This window comes from Salmo trutta, chromosome 15, assembly GCF_901001165.1.
Source record: "Salmo trutta chromosome 15, fSalTru1.1, whole genome shotgun sequence".
NCBI lineage: Eukaryota > Metazoa > Chordata > Actinopteri > Salmoniformes > Salmonidae > Salmo > Salmo trutta.
In genome coordinates, this window is record NC_042971.1 from 34,229,561 (window position 1) to 34,254,791 (window position 25,231).

Genomic DNA, 25,231 nt, shown 5'->3' on the forward strand with positions numbered 1-25,231 from the left:
CGCCTTGGTCCCCTCTATACGACAGCTGTTACAGTACCTGCATTCTCACGAGGGTGGGGTGAAAATCGGACCGCGAGTTGCTACATTCTGCTGTTGTTGCACTCCTGTGATTGTTGGCAATGCACCTATGAATCCACCACAGGCGGTTGGTGTCAACTTAATTGGGGAAGATGAACTCGTTAATGGCTGGAGTGGAATGGTTTCAAACATGAAAACCACACATTTGCTGGAGCAATCCGCAACAACTTTCCTTATGAATGTAATTTCATCAGAGCATGATATGGGTGTGTGGATGGTTTGTTTTCCTGTACCATAAAGGCCACTGATGAGCTCTAAGATGTGGAAAGCAACCACTATGCCTGCGTGAACTGAACTGAGGTTAAACAGTGCAATTTAAAAGACACCGTTGATGTCAGCTTTTATTCTTCTACCAAAGGAACAGGTGGATACTTCCAATACATGACCACCAATAACCCTAGTTCTTAAACCTTTTCTCCATATTTAGGGTTCAGTGGTTAGTCGCCCAAGGTTGGCCTACATGTAAAGTACGATTCGGACACTGTTTTAAAGTTTAGAAACGTTAATAATCATTGCTTTCAAACCTGTTTGAAACATATGCTGATGTCACTTATTTCATACCAACGAGAAAGAATCTTTCAAATAAAAAGGTACACTTACTGTAGAAATTTCTCAGGGATCCACAGGCGTTGTATGCATCCAGTTGACAAATGACACTTCCTCTCCAGTTACTTACACACAGGTGTATGGAGCATGCAAAGGTGTAGTAATTCAACCTTTTTTTTTTTAATTCTCGCTGATATGAAAGATACGTTCCTTATGTTTAAACCATACTGCATGCGATTCGTTTTGTCGTTCAAGACAGGGCACAAGGCGAGACCCAGATGCAGACACAGGAGGCAGATGGTTAGAGTCTAAGATGTTTATTACCAATCCAAAAGGGGTAGGCAAGAGAATGGTCGTGGACAGGCAAAAGGTCAAAACCAGTTCAAAGGTACAGAATGGCAGGCAGGCTCAAGGCCAGGCGGGAATGGAGTCCAGAAAAACAGGCAAAGGTTAAAACCAGGAGGACTAGTAAAAGAGAATAGACAAGCAGGCGCACAGGGAAAAACACACTGGTTGACTTGAACATACAAGACAAACTGGTACAGAGAGACAGGAAACACAGGGATAAATACACCAGGGAATATAAGCGACACCTGTAGGGGGTGGAGACAATCACAAGGACAGGTGAAATAGATCAGGGCGTGACAGAACAAGCGTCAAGGATCTTAACCAAACTCCCCCGGCCAGAAGATACTATCAATAGGCGGTAAAACAGTTAGCGTCTATAATTGGGTTATAACCAGCACAATGCTCCAAATCAAAAGTATACTGGTTTCCATGTATCTGCTCCATCTGTTCATAATGTGAAAATTATGTACGCTTTTTTGCCATATACACTGTTGCTTTCAAACTTTGTGCTCTGCATATTTAATAAAATGAAATCTGTTCTTATTTACTTTCTTTCCATATAATGTTACGATAAGGCTCCTATAGCTGAAAAAGCTATAGTTTGTGAAAGGTGACATAACCACTATGATAATTTCCTTCCGCTCATAAAACCGTTGTTATCTCTGACAAGAAATATCATCAACACAATGAACCCTGCCATTTCTCTGTGTAACTATAAATACAGTAAGACATTCATGAAATAATAACAACATTGCAACAGCACTATACAATGAAGCACATTTAGTTGTAAAGTTGTTTCCACTCATAATAATTGCACTGTTATAGCTATTATAGTTAGAGATCACTTGTAAAAGTCTTGTGAATGTGTATGTGAAGATGATGAGGGCCATATAGGCTACTGTGGAGTAAAAAAGAATCACAATGAGTATATTTCCAACCTAGAGAAATCTTCAAGTAACTACAGTTATACAATGATGCTTTTTCAATAAGACTTAGGATTTTGAATCATGATACTCTGCATGTTAAGTAGCGTGATCAATTAACATACTGAATTATCACACAGAATTTCCTGTCATTTCCACAACTTGACTTTGATCAATTTCTTACATAATGTAAGGCGGCCAGTATATGAATGCAGTATCACAACGTACTCAGAGAGAGAGAGAGAGAGAGAGAGAGAGAGAGAGAAAAAAGTTGTGTATTCATGGAAAGAAAGCTGAAACTAAAGTTGAATTAGCATTTTCATATACAGTATTTAGGCACCCAATATTGTAAGAGTCAATAAAACCGGTGGAGGAAGAGATAGTTTACAGCTGTACTGACACTGGATTATGCATATGCAGCCATGAGTCATTCAATAAAATGTTTCATGGTTTTCAATTTCATGATTTGCAATATATTCTTGTTGTGTAACTTGCAGCTCAAGTCCAAAAACAGTAATTGGTTTGCATTGGGTTTGAGTTCTATCGGAAATAACTGTAATTCACAAGGGGTGTGGGCTCCTGAGTGGCGCAGTAGTCTAAGGCACTCAGTACTTGAGGCGTCACTACAGACAGCCTAGTTCAATTCATCTGCAGACTAGCCAATTGTAAACAACTCTTTTTACTCTAAAGTGCAAATGCTAATAGCCTACTGGTGGATCCAGATAAGATGATTGTCAATGCCTCTTGTCTTTATTCGATCTGATTTAGGAACCAATGTGTTTACAAAATATCAAATGGTCAGAAATACCCACCCATTCTTGATCAAGATGACTTGTTCAACTTCTTTAACAAGAGGACAAAATAAGGAGAAATGTTTTTGTATTAGCTTATTCTTGACCACTCCTTGGGTTAGCCAGCATCTGCTTCCTCGGTTTATACTGCAGACTGATCAATTTCCTCTCCAACTCTGCCCACCCAATTTCTCAGCATCCTTGAGTAAGTAAGTAATAGCTCAGACGCCTGCTGCATCTTCTTGATGAAATGGCATTACTGCTAAAAGGTCTCAGCAAGTGGCTATGTGGCAAGCCCTGTTTGACTTTTGAGGGCAAATGAATTAAAGTTGTTCATATTTGCTGCACATACAAGATAAACATGAATTGTTTATTGTCTATTAGTAGTGGCTTCACCTGTGAATTCAAGAGGTATACAAAACTCCATTATCATGATTTTATTGTTGGGGCTTTTATTGTAAATCGAATAAAACCTTTCACCCACAGCTTTCACCGGTGCGGAACAGGAGTAGCCTACGTACTACGCAAGTAGGAACTGACGTGCATTCACGAGGACGAATGATGTGGCAAAAATCAAAGGGCGAATCGCAAAGAAATAGTACCAATGTATCATTATCTCCCAAATGGTATGCTGCCTTTACACACTAGTCAATTTTCCTGGATTGTATACAAATTAATAGGTTTCAATGGTGAATATCCTACATCAGTTTAATCTTGATTAGAAATTACACTTTTTGAAACATGAATATCTATATTCGTCCGCCCCACTGAAGTACACTGCCATTTCCGGATTGTTTCTCTCCTCTTGAGCAGCTGCCACCGCCATTGCAGGTTCAGGGTGTTTAGTGCAGCTGCAGCCGTCCGTCATCAGGGGAAGCACGCAAGTTAACAGCAAAAGGACGAATACAATCACCATTATATTTTCATACAAGACTTCGAGTCTACCCAATTGGACTTTAGACTAGCCGTTCCCTGGCTGTCCGGCTAGGATCTGAGAAGAAGCCGTAGTTTGTTAGCATTACTTGGAGAATCGGGAGGAGAGCAGAGGAACCGTCATGGCTCAGATTCTGCCTATCCGCTTTCAGGAGCACCTGCAGGTATGTTGTCTGTTGAATGAATGGTAATATTTCGAAAAATCTATAATGTATTACTTGCCTCATATTCATTGTTCTTTAGGACATCAAATTAACCGATAATTAAGCGAGCGTCACTGATCTCTGAATGAAAAATAGCTCCGTCTCAACATAATGTGAGTTAGCTTAGCTAGCTTATGACATATCGTCGACCGGCTCCGTGGGAAGTTGACACATAATAGCAATGGATTATAATATTTGGCTAGATATCGTTTCTACCTAGTTATCTTACCCGGTGGTATGGATGGCGAGGTCGTTGGTAGGCTGATAAGCTGTTATTGTTGAAGTTAGCTAACTAGATTTTATTTTAGTTTCTAACTAACCTGTAACAAACTCTCTAGCTAACTACTCACGTATGTGTCGTAGTGGTAGCTAGTTAGCTACATTGCTAAGGAAATAATGGAATACCAATTCAGCAATTCACCAACAATCGCAAACTACGATGCCGGGTGGTTTGGTGTTTTTCCGCATATAACGTTATAGGTAACGATCGCTAGGTAGCTAAATTGCTGACTATTCAACCCGGATCAAAGATTAGTTGGCTAACTTTAACCAGCCACCTAGCGTAGCTAACGTTCTAACCCGTTACATCTGACTTGTCAAGCGATTTGAGTTTGAATTGCCAACCCTCCATGTACACTTGTTCTTGCCCCAGTTTTGAAAAAGCTGATCTAGCTCAGCCAGCTGAGCGAGGTCTCTAGCTAACACCAAGCCTGATAGTCAGTACTCAATAGTTACCGTTTGTCTTTACGAACCTAACAGTAACAATCTCCTTTCATTCATGTTGATTGCTAATACATTTTAGTGCTTTGCTGGTGGTAGTGAATGGACATTACCACCTAGGTACACATCTTGATATTATGAGAGAGCATGTCATCAGCAGGTGCATGACACACCTTCACACGAAAGCAGACTAGGCTTTATGTGATTTTTGTTTTTGTTTGTATGAATGCATACCGCCCAAACATTTCCCATGTCACAGATGACACGTTTTATAATTACTTTTCTCTTTTTGAAATAAGACTCTTGGGCAGGTTGGCTGTAGCTAATGTTTAGTGGACGATCACCTCAAGCACTAAAATGCGGGTTGTTTTATTTTATTTTTTTACTTATTTAAATGTAACCTTTTATTTAACTAGGCAAGTCTGTTCAGAACAAATTATTATTTATTTAGAATGAGGTGGATGACGCTGGGCCAAATGTGCACCGCCCTATGGGACTCCCAATCAAGGCCGGATGTGATATAGCTTGGATTCGTGTGCGAATCCAATCCAGTCCCTGGATTCGAACTAGGGACTGTAGTGATGCCTCTTGCACTGAGATGCAGTGCCTTGGACCGCTGCGCCACTAGGGATCCTTGTGATGTCTGAGACCAATAAAACCAAGGAGAACTGTGTTTGTGGTTTTCCAATTATTATACCTTAGCCTGACATAGGTTACATGTCATGGTGACTATTGAGCTCTGTCAGTCAGGTTGAGGAAGTGGAAAACATTCATGCTCCTTGGAGAGCATGGATTGTGTCAAGACTTGGCTTGCAAGATCTGTGACCTAGCTAGTGAATAAATCAGTCTCTTTGGTGTTTTTGTGGAGCCTCAGATTCAGAACAAGACATCTTGGCTTGGGAATAATCATTTGGTTTGCATTGTTTATTTGCTGCTACATAATGCATCGTTTGTTTGTTTTTACAGCATGTCTCACACACACAACCCGTTATTAGAAGCACAGCTGGATAGATTGTCACAGTCAGACTGACCTTACTACAATACTTCCATAGACACAAGCGCTGCTCGTGACTGAGACTACATCACTTTTGTTGTGCAATTGTGTGGGTTATTTTCTACATCTGAAGAGGTACTGTTTTTGCTATTACATTGATTCTACTTTATCTTCTCTATTCTCATGGGTATTGTCTGAGTGGAATTGTTACTGTTATTCTCAGTATTTAAATCTGTGGTGTAAAATTATTATTCTCAGGAGGATTATGGCTAACCACATATGGTGAAGGGAGGAAAAAGTATTTCCCCCTCTGTCCCCCTCTGTCACTGTGAGCTAATGTTATTGGAGGGCTGTCCTCTAGATTTTTTTTGTTTTGTGCAGAGTCCAGACAGGGATGGTGACTTCAACACAAATGAACCCTACAGGCAGTGCCCCAATCATGAGACCTATTATCCACTCCAGCCTTTACTCCTTCACAGTACAGTGCACTCACAGCAATAGCACTCCATATCACTACTGTACCTGTTCTGTTGGCTACTGAAGCTACGTTTGATTCAGCAACTTGAAATAATATAGCTCTGGAGTTATTCATACATCAAGTCTGAGGTTGACAAGCCTGTGTAAAGGCCTTTTGTCTGTGGAATTAGAATGTACAGTTTATAGAGGGGGAAAAGTCTGATGCCCTTGACAGGTCCATAATTGCAGGAGTGGGTGTTACAGTAGATGGAGGAAGGTGGTACTGTTAGATACTGTACTGGCTGTTCTGTGCATTGAGCTCAGCTGGCGTTGTCATTTATATCTGCAGACACTGGAAGGCAGGGGTGTCGTGCAACAGATCCACCACCTCATGCATTCTGACTGAGAAATATTACTTCTCAGAATGATAGATTTGACTGAAATTACGTGTGTGTAGAATTCACATTGACCTGTGGTGCATTCTATCGTTTTAAGGCCATGTCAGGTTATTCTCAACATGAAAGCGTGTTCATTGCAAAGCCAGATAAGGATATTGTATTCACACAATTAATTGCATTCATTTGTTTCTGTGGTCTTACAACAGCTGCCCACAGCATACACGTTTAGGGTGATAAGAAGTTATTACTGAAGTATGTGTCCTCTGATTTCTGTGTCATTGGCACATCAAGGTCATTGTGTGTCATACCTTAGGGAGTCCAGCCACTATCTCTTATGCATGACCTGCATATGCTTTCATGCATGTTTCACAGATGGTATGGAGCTGGGCATGAGCAGCGGATCATGCAGTATGTGCCACATTGTCCTTCAACTGGGCATTTCACAGGGGGCTGTAATGAAGAGCCAAGGGTTCCTTTTAGTGTCAGTCAGCCATTTACATTTTAAAAGGTGTAGCGGAGGCCAACAGTGATCATCTGTTGGCCTCCCTGTCAGGTTTATGTCCACACACAGCCCCTCTTGAGTGTCAGGTATACGGGCTGGTTGGTATGAGGCTTCACACACAGGAGAGCTAGCTAGCTCCCAGGAAACATTCGAAGCCTTACTGAGCCCATTGGTGCAGTGTGGTCACATGATCTGAGGAAGTCATTGACTACTCTAACGTCAGCCCCCTATATCTGCCGCTGTGACGTCACGGTGCTCCAGTGGGCAGGTGATGGATGGTTTCTCTCACACTGCCGGCCAACTACTGCTGTTTTAAAACAGCATAGTCACAGAGACCCAGCCAGCCAAACTCTGTCAGATCCATGACTTCTACAGATGGCCAGATATAGGCAATTACCAGAATCTCGCAGTATTCTTCAAAGCACACATGGCTTCACCCGTACTGACCCCACAGGCTGAAGGAAACCCATGGTGAACTTCAATGCAGTGCTGCTGGCTGGGACACTGCTGTTTATCTCCCACTGGGCCAAGACATTAAAGATGGAGTCCGCAGTAGGGGGAAAGGGAGCCACTGGCCGCCCCACCACCATTGTTATTGTTTTTGTTGCTGAACTGAGGAGCATCGTGCAGCGTGGTCAAAAAAATGGTGGTACATATTGTGCTCTTCTGTTGCGTTCGCAATTATGTTAGTAAAAAAGTGTTTGTTTACAGTAATTACTTTGTTGTAATATCACAAACGGACATGGCTGTTTCACCTCTAAGGATTCCATCTTTAACTTCTCTAGGGTATGTGGGACGGTAGCGTCCCACCTCGCCAACAGCCAGTGAAATAGCAGAGTGCCAAATTCATAACAACAAAAATCTCATAATTCACATTTCTCACACATACAAGTATTATACACCATTTTAAAGATAATCTTCTCGTTAATCCAACCAGTGTCCGATTTCAAAAAGGCTTTACGGCGAAAGCATAGCATTAGATTATGTTAGGACAGCACCTAGACAAGAAAAACCACACAGCCATTTTCCAAGCAAGGAGAGGCATCACAAAAACCAGAAATACAGCTAAAATTAGTCACTAACCTTTGATTTTCATCAGATGGCACTCGTAGGACTTCATGTTACACAATACATGTATGTTTTGCTCGATAAAGTTCATATTTATATCCAAAAACCCCATTTTACATTGGCGTGTAATGTTCAGAAATGTTTTGCCTCCAAAACTCCGGTGAATGAGCACATCAATTTACAGAAATACTCATCATAAACTTTGATAAAAGATACAAGTGTTATGCACAGAATTATATATACACTTCTCCTTAATGCAACCGCTGTGTCAGATTTCAAAAAAGCATTTAGGCGAAAGCACACTTTGCAATAATCTGAGTACAGCGCTCAGTCACAAAACCAAACCCGTCATTTTGTGGAGTCAACAAAACTCAGAAATAGCATTATAAATATTCACTTACCTTTGATCTTCATCAGAATGCACTCCCAGGAATCCCAGTTCCACAATAAATGTTAATTTGTTTCGATAAAGTCCATATTTATGTCCAAATACCTCCTTTTTGTTAGCGCGTTCAGTCGAGTAACCCAAATCCACTATGCTCGTGCAGTAAATTCAGACAAAGTCAAAAAAGTTATATTACAGTAGAAACATGTCAAACGATGTATAGAATCAATCTTTAGGATGTTTTTATCATAAATCTTCCATAATATTCCAACCGGATGATTCCTTTGTCTTCAAAAAGGAAAAGGGACACAGCTGACTCTCACGGGAGCGCGCGCCACTGAGCTCATGTCATTTTCTTAGTCATCTGACTCCATATGCTCTTATTCTCTCCCCATTCACAGTAGAAGCATGAAACCACGTTCTAAAGACTGACATCTAGTCGAAGCCTTAGGAAGTGCAAAATGACCCCATAGACACTGTATATTGGATAGGCAATCAATTGAAAAACTACAAACCTCAGATTTCCGCACTTCCTGGTTGAATTTTTTCTCAGTTTTTTGCCTGCCATATGAGTTCTGTTATACTTACAGACATCATTCAAACAGTTTTAGAAACTTCAGAGTGTTTTCTATCCAAATCTACTAATATGCATATCCTACCTTCTGGGCCCTAGTAGCAGGCAGTTTACTACGGGCACGCTTTTCATCCGGACGTCAAAATACTGCCCCCTACCTAAGAGAGGTTAAAGCCTCCCATCCTCTTTATTTACTCTCCCCCGCTGGTGTCCTGTCCTATCCTCACTCATCCGGGGCCACTTGCATAATTTGCAATTTTATATATCAACAATTTTATACAGCTGGGTGTTTAGTGAGCCCTGGCTGTGATAGATTGGGACTTTTCTCTCTCTAAGTAACAAGAGCACTGCTTGTTTTTCTAGGCATTATTATTTTACAGACACTCACACTCAAATCCAGACACTCAGATTGTAAAACGCTGTCAATTGTGCAAAAGTTGGAGTTGAGAAATATGTCAAACATGACTGGAAAGCTGGGATCCTGCTCTTTTCAATAATTGCAGACTGTTGTAGTTTAGGAATGTTAGGCAGTGACTGGGCTTATTAGAACACATTTAGTTCCATGCAGCAATTGGCTGTATGAGGCGTTGCACGCTCTCGCCACCCGACATTTGATGTTATATAGACAACAATAGCATTATAAAAAAAAGGGTTGTGCTTTGTGTAAATGTTTGTCTTGACAAGCAAGCAGCAACGTGTAGTCCTAGGCCTACGTAAACTTTTCTTTGCTAATAATGACATTGCTATGTAGGATGACTGATATGAAAAAAGACTGAAAAGGTGGATTTTTATTCTGTGATTGTGGAATGCGTGTGCCAAAGTTAATCTCAGAATTGACGGGTTTCCCGTGTCCGCTGAGACGTATCTGTCACTAGTATCCAGGACATATTGAGGTGGAGCTCACTCCAGACAGAGAGTGAAGGCTTTGACTTTCTTGGCTTCGCTTGGAAATCAAATGCTGGTTAATAACAAGTTTGAAGCGTCAGACATCTTCAAGATTGTGATGGATTAAATACAAATAGAAATTATAAAAAAAAAAAAAACATGTTTTGGAGTTTGAAAATGTACTGGCCCAAGCAGGCTATATGAAAGCTTGAATAACTGGCCGGGTGAGCTCTGCAGATGTTGCCTGGGCAGCCCCGAATGTTGAGCACTGACAACCAACCATCAAACAGCAGCAGGGAGGCAGTGTAACCATTAGACACACATTCACATGCCCTAATAGCTTGTGCCCCATGCAACTGCAAGAACAGGAAATTTTCAACACCACAGACAGCGACCCAAATGCCAGTGATTAGGCTTACTTGTAGACGGCGGTTCACACACACTGCCTAGGCAGCGCTACTGATTTGAGATGTATACTTACACAATACAGATGTAATGTAATAATAGTAGAGGGTGCTACTGTTAATAAACACTTACTTGTAAACAAAGTCTGTCTGTCCTTCTGGGAAAAGACATCAGTGACTGAACTGTAGAACTCCTCCCCGTTGGCCCTCAGTTTTAAAAGTGTCATGGTCTCGATGCGATGGAGATGATGGCAAAGGATGAGTCATCCTTGATCAATCCGTTTTCTGCTCTGTCTTCATCCTTTCCAGCACAGAAAGTGACCTCTCAACGGATGCTTTTGTGGCTGGTATGGTGCGGACCAGCTGCAGTAACTTTGTTGCCTCGGGGATAGTCTGTCTGGTCATGCTGGAACAAAAAGCCGAGGAGCTGTCCAGGTGATTTGTCTCGTACAATTTGTGAACTGTACAATCTGACAAGATGAGCCTTAAGTCCTAACGAAATCTAAGTACTGGTGCCGATCTTCTGTGACCTTGTTTTTATTTTTTTGCAGTCCACTAAGTCAACCAAATTAAGTTCACCAAAGAGGTCAAACCTGTCTGTCATCTGTACATTGACATTGTCCAGTATGTTGTAGTAGATTTGCCTACTCTACTGATTGTCTGTTTCCAACCAGTTTCGCAGTTCTACTCGAATCGCTCATAGAAATGATCAAAGTATTGTCGCTGCTGTTCCAGTGCTTTCATTGTTCCGCTGATACTGCTACGGGAGGAACCCATATCCATCACTTTGTTCTGCAGAACACGTAGAGTGTGCCAGTTCCATTAAATTCCACCATAGGCCTTGAGCACAAAGCAAACACAGCTAAATGGGTTGCTAGCTTGTTTCTTTTCAGCAAAGGCATGTAGTAATCCCACATAGTTTCCCCTGGGCCTGTTTGATGAGCTGGCACTCTCATCGTTGCCACGAAATGCCAACTCCTGTTTACCTAGGTAGCATTAATTAGCTAGGTCTTTCAAAATCTCATGGTTCTCTTTTACCTTTGCATTGTGCATGCTGATGTTCCAGCTCTGTTTTTCATTCATTGCAAGATCTATCCATGAGCTGTAGGGCTGTCCTCGACTAAAAAACAAATCTTGGTTGATGAAGAACGTCCTGTTCTTTCGACCAATCTATTGGTTAAAATGTTTAAACGTATTTTTCCATATAGACAGACACAACTTATTTGTTTGAATAAAAACAACTACTTATGCACTTAGCTTGGCTGACGCTTTAAGCACACTGGTTGACTAAATAATTAAAACACACACATGAGTCAAAGAGCCCGACGATAGTGCCTGTGTGACAGGCGCACGTTGTCTCGCTCTCCTCCCTACTGCAGTGAAAAGGCACCACAGAAAGTGTTTATTGCGCTGTCCATGCTGAAGCTGCAACATTTCAGCCATTTAGTTTCTTTCTTGTTTCTGACTGAAAAGTTCTGTTACTGAAATCCCTAATTTGTTTAGGATAAACATTCCCTCAACCCTTGCTCTCTTTATGTAAAACATGTAAGCATCACATGTATGTGACCAATAGGGCCTGACCGATCATAATCACATCAATAAATCGGTTATAACAAACTCCGAACGTGACAGCAAAATGGATGCAGAAGACATGAAAAAGAAACTCGAAACGGGCTAATGTTTACTGGTTGCTTAGGAGGGAAAGGGCAAGTCAGATCTGTGGAATATTAGGTGTGTGTGTTGCGATTTGATGTTCCAAACATATTGCTACACGTCTGCTGCAGAGGGATGAGAGCCATGATAATCAAGTTTTGATCAGTCATGGAAATGAGTGCTTAAAACAAATTGTCTCCCTATTTAAAAAAAAAAAAAAATGCTGGCGTTTTGGTGCAGTTACAGCAAAGTAGTGCAAACATTATTGTGCTATATTGTCAAAAAATATCCTGATTTGTAACTTTATAGATTTGTTTTCCACCATCACTATGAAGTAGCCTGGTTTTATCATACTAGGGCTGTCTAGCAGAGCATAAAACATAATTCTCTCTGTTAATGCAGCATGAACAAGTTACAACCGTGTAACCAGTTCAGCTGAAAATGAAATGTCCTCAAGGTCGCTTCCATTTCTCCTCCTACCTAGCTACATTGTGCATGACTGTGCTCCTCTCCTTACTGCCTTTAAGTCTTTATGCATTTTAGCATGGCAAAACCATTGCCAAATGGCATTTAAATGAGACATGACATTTTACCCCACCAGTTTACATTTCTTTTGAATGGAAACATCTTGCCCTGCTCTCTTTAAGACATCAACTTTGTGTGGTCAACTTTAAACTCTCACCTGGTAACCGGCTGATATCTTGTGACATGCTTGTGAGCATATGGATTTGCTGAACACTTGACATTCCTCAGTGCAGGCCACCCGACTGTACAATAAAGCAGCAAAGCATTTCACAAAACGGAAAAGAAACTACCCGGAAATCAACCCTCAGTCAGCAGAACTGGCATGACCAGTGGCTGGATTCCACTCTGCGTTCCGCTTCCTTTTTCCCCTTATATCCATCGGGGCACCCTTTTTCCTCACCCCTGGGTTGGTGCTGGTCAAATGTCCCGTGGTCACATGTTCGCCGTGGAGACAGGTCCAGCCTGTTGTTTCAGTCCGTGGGACAATGGGCTCCTGCTTCCTGTTGTGGCGTTCTAGAGGGGGTTGGGGCTGAAGCCTCTGCAAGCCTCAGCATATCCTACCCTTGACCTTCCTTTAACTCCCGCAGAATGCGGGGGGCTTTTGTGCTGAGCAAGGTGCCCATGTTCCCTCGAAGGAGAAGAGGAAACGCTAACCTCGGGTTAAATTAGCAGATTCATTCATGGGGCAGGGGCTTCCTCTTGTTATGAGAGAGCTTAAGAAATCCGTTGGTCAACTTCAAAACATACAGAATGCTGTACATTATACCGGTTTTAATGTCTCTGCACTGGCTGCCTGTGATTCTTCTTTCTGTTTTTAAATCAATCCACGATTGTGCAGCCCAATACATGTCAGACATGCGTTTAAGTTATGTACCCAGTAGGTCTCAGGTCCTCTGGCACTGGCCTTTTAACTATCCCAAAGCCTAGGACCATGAGGCAGGGAAAGGCAGCCTTTAGTTATTATGCCCCCAGCATCTAGAATAGCCAGAGTACCTGAGGGGGGCTGAAACTGTGAACATATTTCAGAGATCTTAAAACACTTTTGGCTTTGCTTTTCCTTAGGTTGCTTTTTAGTTCAGTTTGTCATTCTTTGGATTTTTTTAATCTTATCTGTGTTGTGTAGGAAATATTTCAGCTTTTGTTTTTATTATTTTTTTCCTGTAAAGCACATTGCATTGCATTCCCTGTCTGAAATGTGCAGTATAAATAAAGCTTGATTTGATGATTAACATGGTGTCGGGGAAAGTGTCTGATTTGTGGTTTAGCCTAGTAGTCGTAACATAAGCTTTGATTAAGCCAGGGAGAGAGTGCAGTTGATTGTCACTTGGATGTTCATTCAAGCTGCTAGGCTCCAGCTTTGTGAAAGGGATTTATTTTGAGTTTAAGGTCACTGATTCCTGGTGAGAGAAGAGAGGACCGCAGTCGTGGCCACAGTGTAGCGCTACTGCAGCTTCTAGAGAGCTGAAGCGGAAGTTGCCAACGATAACACCAACAATGTCAACTGAACTTGCAGATTTCTTGTAAACCGATTACAGATTTTTTTTTTTACCAACTGTCACTAACTGAAAACCCCTTCTGAGATTTACTTTCTCTATGGAGTCTGTGCTGCTAATGTTAAGCCCTGTTCCACACAGTGCACTACTGCTATTTCACTGTCTGCCAGTCAGGCTGTAGTGGATATCCATTTGATCCAGCCACGCCAATGTATCTGGAACCAGGAGCTGCTTGGCTCAGCCCTTATTAATAAATGATCGAGCTGCTTAAGGATGTGTGTCAATCTACATTTCTTGTCGGCTTCCCAGTCTTACATAACAGAAGTATGCAGAGCATGCTCCACTGTAGTGCCATTTTAAGATCTAGGTAGGGGCTTTCATGTCATTGTGACAGTGGAGTGGGAGAGACAGGTTTGTGGTGGTAATGGATGAGGAGAGGTTTGATGGTGGGTGAGGAGTGACTTACTTTTGCCTTGTGGCAGTCTGTCTGCTTCTTCCCACAGCACCCGCAGAGTCAATCACCTGGCTGGGAGCATCACTCAGAATCATGCTCCCTCTTTTTCATCCCTCTCCCTTTGTTTCCCCCGATCTCTCTCGCTCTTCTCTCTGTTTCCCCTCTCTCGCTCTCTCTCATTATGCTGCCGTGGCAAAGTGAACTTGGACAAGGACACCCACCGGATAAATAAGTATGTCACACTGTGGCGTCAGCCGTGACCCTAACTGTTTGTCTCGCTCGCGATCTCTCTCTCATATCATCCATCTTTCGTTGTCTTTCAAGTCTCTTTCCTGCTCTTTACTCACTTCTGTTACATCCTCGATTTACTTTCTCCTTTCTTTTATCGCTCTTCTGTGTCAAGTCTCGTGGCGTGTGCTTCCCTGCAGTGTTGGCGTACATGTCCATATTTAATGCAGTGATTCGCCGGAAATGTGCCAAAACCCGCCAATCCAGCTTATGCCAAGAGGTAGGTAACCCAACAGCAGGTCTGTGTGAGGAGAGGACACAGCCTCATGATTAAATGAGTGAGTTTCCAGCCACCTTCAGGTTGGTGTGTTCTAGTTTCACCCAAATGCCTCCTCAGTGATGTCATGCATGGCTATGTGGGGTGGGCTATGTTAGTGCCTGCCCAGCTTGCACTCATGTTTGCCTGGTCATGGACAATCAGACAAACATTTTGCTCAAATCAAATGTTATGTCACATGCGCCGAATACAACTGGTGGTGACTTTACCGTGAGATGCTTCCAATGATGCAGAGTTAACTGTATTATACAAATACAATAGTAACACGAGGCATAAAATACACAAGCATGGAGCTATATACAGGGAGTACAATTACCAAATAAATGTGCTGAGGTATTTGAGGTAGATATGTACATAAAGGCAGGGTAAAGTGACTAGGCATCAAGATAGATGAGTAAAATAAATAACACAGTAGCAGCGGCAAATTGTGTGTGTGACTGCAACGACCTGTGCAACCGGAGTGGAGTGGCGCTCAGGTGGACACGGACTGGAATGCAAACTGAGCCAGTGACTGCCTCAAACAGTTGTGGCAGATCGCTGTGTTGTGGAGGCTTCTGTCACCCATGATGGAACAGCCCATCCTACATCCAGGACAGATCCCATCCTACATCCAGGACAGATCCCATCCTACATCCAGGACAGATCCCATCCTACATCCAGGACAACACTCCTTGGTATCAGATGGATGCAGCTACTGCAACACTGGACTGGCCTGAGGCTGCAGGGGAAACTCGCTGCTCTGGACTGTGCTGACCACTCTTTCTCCCATTCCATGTACCAGAATGCTGCCATTGGCGAGGACATTCTCCCCTTTACTGTTAAGGCGAGGCTGCAGGTTCTACCAACAAAACATAATCTCTCTGGTACCCTGCAAACCATGACCCATTTTGTGTTTTACATGAGTCAAATGAGTCCATTGCCCATGTTGTGAATGGCTACTGTTCATACAAGGATTTGTACATTGCTAGACGTGACTGCTTTGTTGACCTGATAGCAAGCGAAGTGAGAAGTGGTCTCACCAACAGCTCACAAGCAAAAACATTGTTGTTTAAGGGAAAGCTGGTTTGATGTGTTTTCCTGTCTGCCCAATACGCCAGATATTGTTGTGGTGGAGGCCAGGGGGAGCTGCTCATTTGACGGCTACGTGGAGCAGGCTACGTGGAGCAGGCCTTTGCCGAGAAGCTGCTTAAGTACCAGCCCATCGGGGCATGCTTGGACAGCCTCTGGTGTAGGTGCAAGCTGGTGGTGCTGGTATTTGGCAGTCTCAGCCACATACACAGGCTTGCAGTGCGTGGCCTCCAGATTGCGGGCCTGACAGCTATTGTGGGCAACATAGCTGTTTGGAGAAGGTGTTCTGGATGGCAGGGAGCGTGGCGGAGGTGTTGTGGCCTACCCTCACAACCTGGGGCCTGCCCGTCAGGAAGTCCAGAATCCAGTTGCACAGGGAGGGGTTCAGTCCCAGGGTCCCAAGTTTGGTGATGAGTTTGGAGGGGAGTATGGTGTTGAACGCTGAGCTGTAGTCTATGACCAGCATTCTCACGTAGTTATTTCCCCTCTTGTCCAGCTGTGAGAGGACAGTGCGAAGTGCAATTGAGATTAGGTCATCTGTGGATCTGTTGGGGTGGTATGCAAATTGGAGTGGGTCTAGGATAATGGTCTTGTGTGTCATGTCCAGCACTTCATAATTACAGATGTGAGCGATACAGGGCGATAGTCATTTAGGCAGGTTACCTTAGAGATCTTGAGAACAGGGAGAATAGTGGCCAGCTTGAAACATTTTGGGATTACAGAACAGACCCTTGTATACCGTCTGGACTGTTAAAGTTTTTGCTCACGTCGGCCATGGAGAGCGAGATCACACAGTCATCTGGAAAACAGGGTCTTTAACGCAAGGCACAGTGTTATATTCCTCAACGTGAGCATGAAAGGCACTTAGCTCGTTTGGGAGTTCTGCATCATTGGGTTTCCCATTGTAGTCTGCAAGCCCTGACACATATGAATCAAATCAAAGTTTATTTGTCACGTATGCGGAATACAACAGGTGTAGCCCTTACAGTTAAATGGTTACTTACAGGCTCTAACCAATAGTGCAAAAAAGGTGTTAGATGAACAATGGGTAAGTAAAGAAGTAAAATAACAGTAGCGAGGCTATAAAAGTAGTGAGGCTACATACAGACACCGGTTAGTCGGGCTGATTTGAGGTAGTATGTACAGTCGTGGCCAAAAGTTGATGACACAAATATTAATTTTCAGTCTGCTGCCTCATTTTGAATGATGGCAATTTACATATACTCCAGAATGTTATGAAGAGTGATCAGATGAATTGCAATTAATTGCAAAGTCCCTCTTTGCCATGCAAATGAACAGAATCCCCCAAAAACATATCCACTGCATTTCAGCCCTGCCACATAAGGACCAGCTGACATCATGTCAGTGATTCTCTTGTTAACACAGGTGTGAGTGTTGACGAGGACAAGGCTGGAGATCACTCTGTCATGCTGATTGAGTTTGAATAACAGACTGGAAGCTTCAAAAGGAGGGTGGTGCTTGGAATCATTGTTCTTCCTCTGTCAATCATGATTACCTGCAAGGAAACACGCGCCGTCATCATTGCTTTGCACAAAAAGGGCTTCACAGGCAAGAATATTGCTGCCAGTAAGATTGCACCTAAATCAACCATTTATCGGATCACCAAGAACTTCAAGGAGAGCGGTTCAATTGTTGTGAAGAAGGCTTCAGGGCGCCCAAGAAAGTCCAGCAAGCGCCAGGACCGTATCCTAAAGTTGTTCAGCTGCGGGATCGGGGCACCACCAGTACAGAGCTTGCTCAGGAATAGCAGCAGGCAGGTGTGAGTGCATCTGCACGCACAGTGAGGCGAAGACTTTTGGAGGATGGCCTGGTGTCAAGAAGGGCAGCAAAGAAGCCACTTCTCTCTAGGAAAAACATCAGGGACAGACTGATATTCTGCAAAAGGTACAGGGATTGGACTGCTGAGGACTGGGGTGAAGTCATTTTCTCTGATGAATCCCCTATCCGATTGTTTGGGGCATACGGAAAAAAGCTTGTCCGGAGAAGACAAGGTGAGCGCTACCATCAGTCCTGTGTCATGCCAACAGTAAAGCATCCTGAGACCATTCATGTGTGGGGTTGCTTCTCAGCCAAGGGAGTGTGCTCACTCACAATATTGCCTAAGAACACAGCCATGAATAAAGAATGGTACCAACACATCCTCCGAGAGCAACTTCTCCCAACCATCCAGGAACAGTTTGGTGACGAACAATGCCTTTTCCAGCATGATGGAGCACCTTGCTATAAGGCAAAAGTGATAACTAAGTGGCTCGGAACAAAACATTGATATTTTGGGTCCATGGCCAGGACACTCCCCAGACCTTAATCCCATTGAGAACTTGTGGTCAATCCTTAAGAGGTGGGTGGACAAACAAAAACCCACAAATTCTGACAAACTCCAAGCATTGATTATGCAAGAAGGGGCTGCCATCAGTCAGGATGTGGCCCAGAAGTTAATTGACAGCATGCCAAGGTGGAGTGCAGAGGTCTTGAAAAAGAAGGGTCAACACTGCAAATATTGACTCTGCATCAACTTCATGTAATTGTCAATAAAAGCATTTGACACTTATGAAATGCTTGTAATTATACTTCAGTATTTCATAGTAACATCTGACAGAAATATCTAAAGACACTGAAGCAGCAAACTTTGTGAAAATTAATATTTGTGTCATTCTCAAAACTTTTGGCCACGACTGCACATGTAGATATGGTTAAAGTGACTATGCATATATGATGAACCGAGTAGCAGTAGCGTAAAAGAGGGGTTGGTGGGTGGCGGGACACAATTCGGTTAGCCAATGTGCGGGAGCACTGGTTGGTCGGCCCAATTGAGGTAGTATGTACATGAATGTATAGAGCATCAGAGCCGGTGTAATAGGATTCCACCTTCCTCCTATATTGTCCTTTTTGAATGGTTGATGTCTTGTCGGAGGTCGTAGCCGGCTTTCTTGTATGTGTCCATGTCCATGTCAGTGTCCCGTTCCTTGTAAGTGGTAGACATCGTCTATGCACTTATTGATGAAGCCTGTGACTGTTGTGGTGAACTCCTCAATGCTATCGGATGAATCCCTGAACATATCCCAGTCTGTACTCGCAAAACAGTCTTAAATGGCGGCATGGTCAGACTTGCCAAAGGGAGGACGAGGGAGGGTCTTGTATGCGTTTCTATGGGTAGGATAAAAGTGGTCTGTAGTTTTAGCGCCCCTAGTGGCGGAGGAGACATGTTGGTAGAAGTGGGGTAGGACGGTCTTAAATCTCCCTGCGTTAGACTCCACCCTCCAGAAGCTCTGCCTCTGGGTGAGCAGTTTGTTTATTTATGGCTCCATACAGTTAGTTGAGTGCCAGATGGGTGTTGGCTTGAGGAGGGATGTAGACAGCTGTGATCATTACAGATGAGAACTCTCTTGGTAGCTGAAAGGGTTTGCAGCTTACCATGAGGTATTCTATAGCAGGTGAGCAAAAGCTTGATTTCCTTCACACTTGAAGCAGCACACCAGTTGTTATTTATGAAAAAACACACTCCCTTATTAAGACTTTCCCGAAGCCGCTGTCCGAGCCTGCCACTGCATGGAGAATCCACAAGTACTACGTGCATAGCTTCATCATCCAGTCACGGTTCAGTAAGATGCGTAATATTGCAGCTTTTCAAGTCTCTCTAAAAGGAGACTCTAGGATGAAGCTCAGCCATTTCATTTCCAAGTGACTGGACATCTGCCAATAGAACGGAGGGTTTTCTTTTTGCCTCAATTTCACCAGGACTCAACCTCGTCTACGCCTGCAGCGTTTTGGTAGCCCGTGGAACAAAGGAATAGGGTCTGGTACGAACAGCGGAGTCTGCGTTGCCCTACGGCATATTTGAAGTGGAAATCGAGGTCAGTAACTGTTGTTCTGATGTCCAGAAGTGCTTGGCAGTAAGAAAAAAGAAAAGTCACTATATTGCAAAGTTGAGTTGGAGCTCATAAGATGTCACCCTTCTCCATCGGCGGCGCCTTGTCAGCTCTAATGCAACGTCTGTCTGAGCTGAGTTATTTGGATCCGGTCGGTGTAATACATTCATTCTGTAGAGGAGATGGCAGTGCACTGTGGTCCTGCCTGCTGCACTCCATTTTACTGTTCTATTGTGTTTTTCATGTTGATTGAAAAGCTTTTCCTTAGAATAGAGGCAGCAGATGTAAATCTGTCTAGACCGTTGTGGAATGACTGATGTTAGGACCGGAGGATAGGATAACCCTATACTCACAATGCGTGATCAGTTGTCCAATTTCAACAGCATCAGTGACATGTTTGACTCCCCCAAACTCTTTGGCACATAAACAGCAAGACGCTATAAAGATGTGGCATCATGTTTAGGGCTTCAGCATTTCAAATATCGAGCCTACATATATTCCCTTTGATTTCTCAGCCATGGGAGTTTAGTATATTTTTGTAGGATGATTTGCGCTGGTCTTTTTGAAGATCATTGGTGTAATTCTCCAGGGTTTTGTCCTACAAGGCATCAGTGTCCATTTAATAATTAGGTGGGTGCTCATTTGTCCTATTTTTATAATGTACATGATTGTATAATATGCATGTATGAATTGGAAATGTATGGTTTGCATATTCCAACTACCCTTTAGACACACTGAGTGGGGTCACTGCCAGAGTCATTATCGAAGGCGACCTGGAGCAATTAGGGTTAATTGCCTTGCTCAAGGGCACATTGACAGATTTTTCATCTTGTCGGCACGGGGATTAAAAATATTGCGATTTGATTTACAATATATACTGAACAAAAATAGAAGGAAAGAAGGAAATCAGTCACATTTATTTAAATTATTAGGTCCTAATCTATGAATTTCACATGACTGGGCAGGGGAGCAGGCATGGGTGGGCCCACCCACTTGGGAGCAAGGCCCAGCCAATCAATTTGTTTTTCCCCTACAAAAGGGCTTTATTACAGACAGAAATACTCCTCAGATTCATCAGCTATCCGGGTGGCTTGTCTCAGACGATCCCTCAGATTATGCCGCAGATGAAGAAGCCGGATGTTGAGGTCCTGGGCTAGTGTGGTTACACGTGGTTGTGAGGCCCGTGGAATGCTTTTTGTGCAGATGGAACATTTCTGGGATCTTCTATTTCATCTCACTTTACATGTTGTGTTTATATTTTTGTTCAGTATAGATTAAAACATTTGGGTGAACTGTTGGAATCATAAAATGGAATGATTTTATATTTAAAAGCGAAGTAGGGAGCAGCATCGTTCTTGTTTGGAATCGGTTGACTGCATTTGACCAGAACAGCATGCGAACTTCTAGTGAATTTAACAGTGGGGAGGAGGAACTGCACCGCTTGAGTGACAGGGGGTGTGGCTCGGTGTGTGTGTGTGTGTGTGTGTGTGGGAGGCAGCTGTAAGAGGAGAAAAAAATGTTACACCTGGCTCAGTGACATTTTTAAATATTGCATGCGATATAGAGCTCTTGCAATTTCTGTTTTTGCAAATGTGAATTTGATTAATTGTACAGTCCTATGTCAGAGCCACTAAAACAGGTGTGTTTCAAACACATAGTCCTGTCATCAGTCTTGCTGGTTTTATAAATTGAATCTCTTAAAGAATGTCCTTGAATCTGTTGAAGAATTGTGCTAGTATGTGTTCTGTTCTGGGCTTGGGTAAAGCCAAGGTTATCTCTAGGGAGATGGTAGCCTTTGTAGTGTGTGTGTGTGTGCGTTTAGCTGGCTGATGTTACCCACAGTGAACAGTCAGGCAGTTCTAAATGTGACCATGTCTTTTCTGAGGGATGAATCGTGTTTGGCTAGGGGCTGCAGGTCTCCTTTGTCTGTTCAATTCACTTAGTGGTCGTTACTGCTTATTAAGCACTTCCTACGCCGTGTTCCCTACCACCGACAAATAGCACCGAGGTCAAGGCTTCCCTCCAGCCAATGTGAGATTAGACCCAAGATGCAGTGATGCCATAGTAAATAGAACTCTAAACTGGAATGTACAGGAACTGATGTGCAACTTTCTATAATAGAATTTCTACCATACAATTTAGATGGGTAGCTATTTCCTTTTTTGTCCCTTCTGTTATAATGATAAAGGAGAGTTCCCTCTTCACCCTGACCATTCTCTTTAACATGTCATTCCCATAACAGGCTCTTAAATTACTTTTACCAAAGGTTATGGCTATACTGACAAGCTGCATGTCTCTCCGCCCTAACAATGGGAGTCGTTGTCCACAAAGCGGCGAGGCTGGCTATCTAGCTCCCGCCTATCCTTTTCTTTGGATTGGTGGATACATCTCATTATTGTAATCCTTTTGTGAATATTCGATGAGGGTTGTTGACGTCAACCGCCTGTGTTCATTGGAGAGAGATGAGGCTAGTAGCATAGCATGTCATGAATATGCGGAGCCATCTCAAGACTACTCCAATATAGCTTTTTATTGAAGTTGCCAGGATCTCACGTCCTACTTATATCAGTAGACTCGAAACAACATAAGCACTACAAAACTTCTATTAGATCAAATAAACCACACGTAGCAAATAAGCCATACATATTTTTGTTGTTGATCAAATTCAACTCTCTCATTAACCTCCATTCAAAAACTCCTTGCTTGGTGGGCGAAACAATGAAAAAACGCCACACGCTGGTGGGAGATTTTCCGCCAAGTTGGGCCTCTGTCTTCCTCTCTGGTCTACTTCCATGACTTTTGTCTTCATCAAGGGACTTTGTCCATTAAGTCAAATCTATTTTTGTGTGTAGGGTAGATGGGTAATTGAAAAGGAAGAACTGAGGCTACACGAGTGAAAGAATGCGGTGCCTGCCTGGTGTGGTTGTGGAAGGTGACTTACCATTGATAAAGGTTCAGGTCCTGGATTTGTTGCGCCCTTCCTGGAAATGTGGTTTATGTTAGCTGATTAGCAGTGGTCTAGGCCAGGGGTGCTGTATTGACCCATGTGCTTTCTCTTCTTTGCTATGCCCTCAGTCCTGATTCAGTCAAAACCGGTATCTGTGTTACCTGGATATTTCAACAACAAATTAACATTTTACCTGTGTGCAGTGTGCAGCAAGAGGGCGTGTTTGAATTGTTTCAGATTGTTAGGCCGAGGCTACGTTGTTTTGTTCAGTAGGCAACATTAATCCAATCCACAAGATTTTTTAAAATCCAAAAATAGAATGTATTTTACCATTAAACCTGGCTACTGGTTTTGATTTGAGTAGGCTTGGTCTCCATGTTTGTGCTTTGTGTACCCTGCAGAGCATTAGCTAGGGGGATTCCAGTGGTAAAATACCTGGAATTACTGGTCTCCCATTTGCTTTGTGGGGAAGCATGAAGTCATTTGCTTACATTCCCAAATTGTACGTTGTTTGGTATTTTGTTGCGTAATAAAGATTTATTTTAAGAAAAGAATGAAGCTGTCATCTGATATTATGTGAAATGTCTTTGAATAGTTGTGGTGAGCCATTGGGGGTTGTGCCAAACAGCTGTGTACAGAACAGTTCTGAATCAGAGATGTGTACTGCTTGGCGTAACAATTACATAACGCCTCCCCCTGCCCCTCTCTCTGTCAGATTCTATTCCTGTCAGTTACCATACCCGCTGCAGTCACTGAGGTGGCACCTCCAGCCCTGTGTGTTTCTGTGTCTTGGAGAGCTCCCTGTTTTTCTCCTTCAGTTTAAATTCGACTCCCCTCAGTGTCTTATGTTTTATTTCTATAACCTTTTTATTTAACTAGGCAAGTCAGTTTAGAACATTGTTATTTACAATACCGGCCAAACCCTCCCCTAACCCGGGCGACGCTGGGCTAATTTGACGATACTCTGGATCACAGCCGGTTGTGATACAGCCCAGGATCGAACCTGGGTTTGTAGTGAAGCCTCTAGCACTGTGATGCAGTGCCTTAGACCACTGCGCCACTCAGGATCTCAAAGCAAAGTTGGGTTTGGCTGCATTTCAAGTCTGAACAGCTAGATGGATGGATAGATATATGGGGTCTGAGGGAGAATCCTCCATGTAATATCCCTGGAGGGTGAAGGAGCCCCGTGGCCCTCAGAATCAATGAACCTCAACCTAGACATATACCTGCAGGTTGTAGACTACTACTACACTGTCAGAATCACAAACTAACACATATGCCTTGCAGCCCCAGTTCAATATACACATGTACACTTCCAACATTACTACACAAGTAGTATAAGGTGAGAAAGACATGCTCAACCTGTCCTCAGAAATAAAGGGTCACCAAATGTGACAGTGAATAGTGATAGATCAATGCTAGATAGGTCCATGGGCACAGTATGCCACATCACCCGCTGCTCCCCTGCAGATGGCCGGTTGTTGCTGTGTCAGGGTTTCTATGAGTCAGTGTGAGTATGTTGTGTAGGTGTTATGCCTGGCAGACAGACAGGGTGACAGTAGAGTGGTGCCTGCGAGGCAGCTGGTGTAATGTTGTTGATCTGGCCTCCCGCAGGTCTTTGTTATTGGAACACGGTTTCACTCCTTGTTTTCCTCCTTGTCCAGGCTGACAGTCTCTGTATGCCATGTTGTCAGTAGTGAGTTCAACAACAGATCAGAGTAGGACTTATTACTCATCTCAAGCTATACCTGCCCTGAGAGCACCTCAGGACCAGCTTTCTGGACCAGCTTTTCAAAGAGCCCCAGGAATGGGGTGTGTTATCACAATACCCCGTCATCAGACATGTTTGGCTGGCACACCTAAAATGTACAGCACATGATTACAGGTTGGAGTTCTATTTGGTGATGTCAGCTCATTACTATGAGCTGAGCCAAATGTAGTATGAGATTGTGAACCGGACTTTGGAAACCACATTGAATAAGGGCCCAGATGTTTTGCAACAGAGTTACTTAGTGGTGAAATGCTGCCAAATGAAACGTTGGCCAAGGATCCCCCCCCCCCCCCACACACTCCAGTCCAAGAGACCATGCAGCTCTGGTCTGTTCTGATCGTCTCTCTGTTGGGGTGCTGCTCAGTGTCAGGCTCAATGACATCACCAGTCACAACAGCACCACCACCACACCCCTTTTAAGTACTGTGTGCTGCTGACCTGATGTTAAATCCCTTCCCCATGTTCTCTTCCCACGTCATAGCCAGTCAGTCTGGCACCAATTGACAGTGGAGTCCGATGAAAATGTTGATGTTTGTAGAAAAGCAGTGGGCCTGTGTGAGAGAGGCTGTCTTGCTATTGATTGGCTTATTATACAGTATGTTCAGAAAGTACTGACACCTTGACTTTTTCTACATTGCGTTACTTTACAGCCCTAGATTA

The 25,231-nt window shown here is 43.3% G+C and overlaps 1 protein-coding gene across 2 annotated transcripts in view; it reads left to right on the forward strand.

The window, feature by feature from the left end:
* Positions 1–3,334: 3,334 nt before the first annotated feature.
* The window catches only part of cltca (clathrin, heavy chain a (Hc)), a 75,165-nt gene continuing 53,268 nt past the window's right edge, over positions 3,335–25,231 (forward strand). For both annotated transcript variants that reach the window (XM_029691153.1, XM_029691154.1), the window contains exon 1: positions 3,335–3,783. In XM_029691153.1, coding sequence (XP_029547013.1) covers positions 3,742–3,783 — 42 coding nt within the window. In that variant the 5' untranslated portion in view covers positions 3,335–3,741. The remainder of the gene's footprint in view (positions 3,784–25,231) is intronic.